This window comes from Lygodium microphyllum, chromosome 20, assembly GCF_053477565.2.
Source record: "Lygodium microphyllum isolate KBCC chromosome 20, Lygodium_microphyllum_v1.1.10, whole genome shotgun sequence".
NCBI classification, from domain to species: domain Eukaryota; kingdom Viridiplantae; phylum Streptophyta; class Polypodiopsida; order Schizaeales; family Lygodiaceae; genus Lygodium; species Lygodium microphyllum.
This window is the reverse complement of record NC_141154.1, coordinates 102,435,881-102,443,297: the sequence shown is the minus strand read 5'-3', so window position 1 is coordinate 102,443,297 and position 7,417 is coordinate 102,435,881. Positions and strand designations below refer to the sequence as shown.

Sequence of the window (7,417 nt, the reverse complement as noted above, 5' to 3'; positions counted from 1 at the left end):
GTTATAATATGGGGGGCAATGCGTATCACACACACACACATGCACATTCACGCACATGTTCTATTTAATTGTACTCTCTATCTCTCTCTCAAATTGTGATTTCAAAAAAATATAATACCGGTTTGCACTGGCGCAATCTAGGGTCGAATTGTGTGGTATCGCAATCTAGGCTCGAAGTGGGTAGAAAGTTTGATTTGTGGAGTAGCTGACGAGTCACATTCTCTCGCCTTCTCAGAATGCGACTTTGTTAGGTCCACCAGAAACTTCGTTTATGCGTGAAAGTGAAAACGTAAACTGGATTTTGCCGTCGCAACTTGCAAGTTTAATGGGGTCTATAAGCTCCTGGTCATGTGCAGCGGGCAAGGAGCAAGATCGCGAGGTCTAAGCTGGCTGGGCTGCCATTGAGAGCGAATAGGGTGGTTATTTGACAGAACCCAGGCCGGAGACTCACCCTCCACAACTAGCGGAGGCAGCGCGTGACTTAAAAGTTGCGGTTTTTGATCTGACCAAACATTTTATGTACGGTGTTTATTAATTGGGATCACGTTTAAACGACTGGTGAACCGCAACCGCTGAAGGGGCAAAAGGCCCGCGGCATTAATGAGTTCCCCTTGAAGACGGCGGGGATGGTAGGTAACACAGCAGCAACTAGTGGCCGAGAGCTGTACCTAGTATCAGAAGGAGGAGGAGGGCTTGTATGCATTGTTATAACGGATGAGCTGGGCTGCTGTGAAGCTTTCTAGCAAAGGATAGCCTTTCAGACCTAGGCTAGGTTGAACGGACACCACATTATTATCGAAGTGATCATCGAGCAGGCGAGAGGTCTGCGGCGATGGTGACTGTTGGTGGGCGGAGGAGGGGGATGGAGCTGCAGGAACTTGTCGTTGTGTGCTGGTGCATCGCGGCAGTGATGTGCGCGGGAGGCGGTGCGTCATCGTCGTCAGCAGCAGCTGCAGTAGCAACAATGAACGGGCGAGCTGCAGGGGATGCGTGGTCGTCGTCGTCCTCAACCCCATCGTCGTCGTTGTCTGCAGCAACAACAGCGACGGTCGGTGGGGGAGCACCTGGAGGCGGAGGCGGGTCGTCGTCGTCGTCGTCGTCGTCGTCGTCATGCGACTCTGTGGTGGCGAGCGTGCAGGACCTCTGCCGGGACTTCGTGGTCGGCGACGCGCCTCCGGCGCCCGGGCCCGGCAGTCCCTGCTGCAAGCTGCTGCGCTCCTCCCGCCCCCAGCTTCCTTGCCTCTGCGGCCGCCTCGATTTCTCCTCCTTTAACCAGCGCGCTGTCCTCTTTGTCTCTCTCCTCTGTCGAGTCCCCTTCCCCCCAGAACAATGCGCCCATTGATACTATCCTTCGAGCAGCGCAGGCTCTCTCTGTCTCAATCTGAATTGATCCCGACACGAGGCTCTGACGCCTGTACTTCTTATCTGTAGGTAGATTTGTTTCCACCCAGTAATCCTTTTTGTTTGTCTGTCAAAACCCAGCATCTATTCTTTCCCTGGCGCTGTGCTGAATTTGATAATGCATAAATTACATGCTGAACAATTGTGTGTTCGAAGTCACGCCCTTTCGTAAAAAGCGTGTGTAGATGTTTTACTAGAACGTTGAGTGTGCTAGTAGCTTTGCTAGCGACAATCAATTTTGGTGTTTGGCTCTCGAAAGTACGCCATTTGCTCGTATCCGTTATTTAAGAAATGTCTGAAATTTGAAAATGCATACTTTCTAAGCTCGATCGGTGTGCAAGACTGTAATGTGGCACCTTCAATTTCTAGCTTTTAACTTCATGCTTTCAACAATCTTGTGTCTTGCAAGTTCTTGGTGTTCTCTTCTCTTATGCAATTTGATCTCTCTTGGGGAGTGGACTTCCAAAGTTTGTGTGTGCAGCTTTCGAACAGCTTTCCCATCCCGCGTGCGAGGGGCACTTCAACATGTGTGAACTGATACCTTACCTGCATGCATGCAGGAGGGTCCATCTCAGGCAAGAGACCGAAGATGGAGAATGTGGGTGAAGCTTTGAGTGCCGAGCAGGTCCCCAGCACATGGACTACAAGGAGGATCTCAAACATACAGGTATCGACATGGTAGCAGTCGAGAGACAACAGCGAAATGAAGAGTTCAAGTACAATGAAACATGCTAATCTGTTATAGCCCAGGCCAGTAAGAAAGGCCACGAAGCTACTGTGTCCTCCTTTGATAAGGTTAAGCAAAGATACGTTGATATGCTTTTTGTTGGCATGTTCCTTCACGCGGCGTCCTCCTAGCGAGGATGAGTTTGCACACTGGTTTGACAACACATACTGTGGTAGGGCCACCCTACAATACAAGTTTATCAAAAAAGGCTTCTTCTTGGTTCTCTTGGGATCCAGAGCCGAACGTGATTGGGTCCTTGGCTCTATTGTGGGACACAAAGGCAACCTTGTGCATACGATTTCCTGGGGCCCATCCTTTTCTCTTGACGGGGTTCTCCAACATGAATGTACGGTATGGGTCACTTTGGTAGACCTCCTAGTTTGGCTTGATGATGAGGTTGAGAAGCTCGCCCAAGGTTTGGGCAAAGTCCTCTATGTTTCCTCTTCCATGACCCTCTCTAGCAAACTTAAAGTAGAACGGCGGGCTTGTGTGCTATGGGGCCGTAGGAACGAGCCTCTTGACTTCCTTGAGATCAAGGATCTGTCGGGTTTTGAGGTGGTGGTGGAACTTAAATTTTCTCCTTTCCCAAATGTGTGCTATAACTGTTGTGAGAATGGCCATTTTGCTCAAGATTGCCCCAAAAGAAATGTGCAGCAAAACAGTGCACCATTTGTGGATGGCAATCCAATGCAGGTCCAAGAAGTTAGAACCCAATATGAGCTACCTAAGGGCAAAGAGTCTGAGAAGGGAACCATAGGCAGAGCAAGCTGGTAAGTCTCTTGGCAAGTCCCCCCAAAGCACATAGAACATCAAGACTGGTAAGGAGAAGACATCGGTGCCAAAACTCACCAATTTCACATAGGTGTAAAAGGAAAACGTCTCACTTAAGAACGGCCAGTGGACTGCAGCTAAGACCAAGAAGCAACAAACCAAAATCTCTCTCAAGAGGCTTGCTCGCAAACCTTTGGTTGACTGTAATATTTTGGCGGCCATTGAGGGCTTTGGAGACATTGACATCGAGCTTCATGAATAGGCTTAATACGAATAAACAATCAGCTAAGGTTACCTTGCACTCTTGGAATGTGAGGGGTTTGGCTAGTGAGTCAAGATGGAACTGATGCATGAGGCTCATTAGAGTGCACAAGCCTTTGGTCGTAGCTCTTCAAGAGGTTAAACCAAGCGAGGAAGATGTTGGCAAAATCTTTATCCCAGGATTCACCATTTATGTTGACATTCTGGTATGAGGCAAAGGTGAGACCATTCTAGCCATCAAAGATGAGCTCCAACCCCAACTAGCATGGAAGAGAGGGGATGGCACCGCTGTGGCTACTAGGGTTACCCTTAGTGGTGAAGAGATAACCCTAGCTTCCATATATGCTCCCAACGTGTCATGTAGAAGACAGTGTTTGTGGGAGTGGTTGAAGGGAAAGCTGGAACCCACTTCGACCTTGCTTGCAAGGGATTGGAACATGAGTCTTTTGTCAGATGATCGATCCCATGAAACTTGTTCTATGCTGGCGATAGAGAGAGCAGTGTGGGACGCCCTATAGCTTACCCATGATCTAAGGGATCTAAGTGTGGCCTTCCATCAAGATAATCTAATGCCCTTCAGTTGGCATAATAGGCATGTGGGTCCCACATGGAGAGCTAGCAGGCTTGAGAGGGTTTATGGCAATCTCGACACTTGGTGGCTTGATAGCTGTACAAAGGTAAGAGTCTTGACTTAGGAGGCAACCTCTGATCACATACCTCTCTTGATTTCTTTCAGGAGGGTTCTCTTGGCAAGAACCCCCAATGGTCCCCCTCCCTTTAAGTTGAATACCTCATTCCTCAGAGACAACCTTCATTCGCCAAATGAAGTGAGCTAGGACCCATGCTATTGATGATCTCATCACACCTGATTACAGTTGGATCAAGTGTCCGCATCACAAACACAACTAAGAACTATGGCAAACAAAAAGCTGAAGAAAGGAGAAAACTGATCAGAATGCAATCAAGGCAAGAGATGCACTGATGAGCATGCTATAGTGCATAATCTGAATGATGCCCATATGCAAGCTACTCTCCTCACCATGGAACAAGCTTTGAGAGAGGTTGAGGAATTTAAAGTTGTTGTTGCAAAGGTGCAACTTAAAGGAACATGGGAATTGCTTCGAGATGCACCCTCATTGTTTTTTGGTGCCCTCAAGTACAAGCAAAAGAAAAAACTCATTGTAGAAATTGTTGACGTTAATGGAACTAAACACATTGATGATTGGTCTATTTTGTAGATATTCAAAGTATATCACTCGACCATTGTTGATAGTGAGTCTGATGAGTTGGGCAAACAAGGATGCATAACTTCCTCAGTGATGTGGTGGACCCTATTTAGCATGATGAAACCCTTCTCCTTGAAAGGCCATTTACAAAGGACGAGGTCAAATACACACTTGATCTTATGAAGCATGGGAAGACTCCAAGGTTGGATGGCCTCTCGCCCTAGTTCTTCCAAATGCTATGGGATTCCTATTCGGAATAGCTAGTTTGTCTCCTCAATTGGATCAGGAAAATGGGCATGATGCCAGAAGAATGCAATGTTGGCCTCATAAAGTTGATCCCCAAAGCTTTGGATAGGTCCAAACCATCCAACTAGAGGCCATTGACCATGCTCCCCTTCACCTACAAAATCCTTGCCAAGCTGCTCTTGGGCAGAATCAAATTCTTTTTGGGTAGAATCAAATTCTTGTTAGGCAAAGTCATACACCCTTGACAGTATGGCTTTGTTCTCGGGAGGAAAATATAGGATGCTATGCATGCTCAGCCTCATATTCTCCATTGATCATGCTATAGGGCTTGACATTGACTTTGTATTGGTCAACATGGACTTGGACAAAGCCTATGACAGAATCAGTTGGAAGTTCATCATGTCCACACTGCAAGCCTTTGGCTGTGGCTTTGGCCCGACCTTCCTTGGCATGGTTGGTGCACTATTTAGCAATGCTTTGGCATGCGTAATGCTTCCCTTTGTGCCAATCCATAAGGCAGTGTTGCCCACCATTGGCACCCCTCTTCTTTGCTCTAATTATCGACCCCCTCTTGAGGCATGTTGACAAACAGGTGGCGGCATGCACCATTACAGGGCTACCCCTTCATGATGGGTCTCACATGGGTGCCCCAATTTTTTGCTAATGACAATGCTAGTATAGGCCAGGCTGAGAAGACTTCATTAGATAATTTGATGGAATTGTATCAAGAAATTGCTAGTCTATCAGCTTCCAAGATTAACACTATCAAGACGGAGCTTCTCCTAACCTACAATGAACCCCATCCCTGGTTACTGCAATATGGGTTCATGTTGATTAAATGTGGGGAAATTAGAAGATATCTAGGCTGCCTTGTTGGTGCAAGTCTCTCCACTAAACAATGCTTTCAATGGTTTAAGGGAAAAATTCAGGGTAAGTTTGAGAAATGGCAGAAATTTCAACTTTCACTAACTAGGAAGTTTGTGATAGCCAATGTGATCTTGACCTCTTTCATGGTCTTTATGGCTTCCTTGATTCCATTCCATCGAACTTCCTAGGAGCAGTTAGACCGGATGATTAGAGACTTCCTATGAAAGAAATATGGCTCCAAAGGCTATGTTCAGATACCTTGGTCCACTCTTACTACTGACAGAGCAGATGGAGGCTATGGTTTGGACTCCTTGTATCGTATGGCTCAACGACCGGCACTCTCGACCCTCAAAAGAATTGGCACCTCTCAACCCTGGGCAAGTCTTCTTAAAGAATGGCTTAATGCATCCAAACTTATTGGCAAAGAATGGCCTGAGGCATTCGGGCATGACATGCTATGTGGGAATCTAAAGATGAAAATGCCCCGGTCCAAGATCGCACAAGAATTGGCTCAATTATGGGACTCTCTCTTGAGAGAAATGAAACTCCTCCTTGATCCTCAAACGAGAGAGGATGGCTCGTTATTTCTCAGCATCTGGCTCTCCCCCTTCCCCTATGATCCTCCCTTGGCACCTTATCATGAGCAGCCGAGATTTATAAGGAAGATTGCTCTAAAAGGTTTGAAGATATGGGCAGATGCATGGGATGTAGGCTCTAGCTCTTGGAAGGATATGCCCACCATCAGGGACCAATTCAGGCTCAATGAGTTGGAACTTTAGTGGTTCATGAGGTTTGTCATGTCTCAAGCTTGACTTCCTGCCACCATGCAAGCCACAATGCACCCATCTCCTTTAATCTTTGGTCACTAATGCAGGCATGAGAACTTGGATTGTTAAGAAGCCCAAATAGATCTATGGCTCATCGACTCAGGTAACCATTCAAACTTGGGTTGCATGGAAGAACCAATTTCCTCACTCTCGAATGTCAAGCTAGAGGAGACGTCTAAGGGCTTGGAAAGCCACTAGATCTAACCGCCTTAATACCCTCCTATGGAGACTGGTACTTAATAGGCTCCTTGTCCAAGAAAGACTCAATAAAGCCCTTAAGCTCCCCCCCATTGCATGTGGTGTAAAAAAGAAGAAGAGACAATCACCCACCTCTTTTGGGACTGTCCTGTTGTTAGACTAGTATGGAAAGCCATTAGAAGGTGGCTAAGAGCAACTGATCTAAAGGAGTCAGTCAATATGAAGCTTTGCCTATTTGGTGAATTTGGACTGCTTGACAAGACCTCACTACTGATGTTGGATACCCTAAGAGCAATTACACTCAAGCACATTTGGTATTTGAGAAACAACAATGTCTTCAAGTCAGGAAAGTGGATTTCCCCAATAGAGGACATACTTGCCTTGAAAGATTGGATATTAGTCTTCTTGAAACATATTAGGAACACCCATTGGGTCTTTCGACTTTTTTGTAAAAAATTAGTTGCTTTGGCCTAATGCCCCAATGCATATCCTTTGTATACCTGCCTTGAAAGATTGGATATTAGTCTTCTTGAAACATATTAGGAACACCCATTGGGTCTTTCGACTTTTTTGTAAAAAATTAGTTGCTTTGGCCTAATGCCCCAATGCATATCCTTTGTATACTGCAATTACTTTACTATCAATGGAAATTTACCCACGCATTATTTAAAAAAAGCTTCATGCTTTGGCACACAACCTCTACCCAAAAATTTGTGTTCATATGCATTGTGGTTTTAATGTTATCACAAATTAAGGTGAATAAACAAACCTTAATTTGTGATAACATTAAGACCTTACCTATGAGTCATCAAGTTGAAAATCTTGGTACATCTCAAACCTTCTAATGGCTATGGTGGGTGAGAATGTTTTGGTTCACTTTCATTGAGGTGAGA

The 7,417-nt window shown here is 45.9% G+C and overlaps 1 protein-coding gene across 1 annotated transcript; it reads left to right on the top strand.

Moving 5' to 3' along the window:
• Positions 1 to 402: 402 nt before the first annotated feature.
• LOC148019183 (uncharacterized) lies at positions 403 to 7,194 on the top strand. The gene is made up of 2 exons (XM_087660725.1): positions 403 to 1,427; positions 1,962 to 7,194. Exon 1 carries the CDS (start codon positions 833 to 835, stop codon positions 1,340 to 1,342), a length of 510 nt encoding a protein of 169 aa, XP_087516851.1. The 5' UTR covers positions 403 to 832; the 3' UTR covers positions 1,343 to 1,427; positions 1,962 to 7,194.
• Positions 7,195 to 7,417: the final 223 nt, after the last annotated feature.

What these genes read in the sequence shown, in the direction of transcription:
- LOC148019183 (XM_087660725.1), top strand. Translation starts at nt 833, where the DNA reads ATGGTGACTGTTGGTGGGCGGAGGAGGGGGATGGAGCTGCAGGAACTT.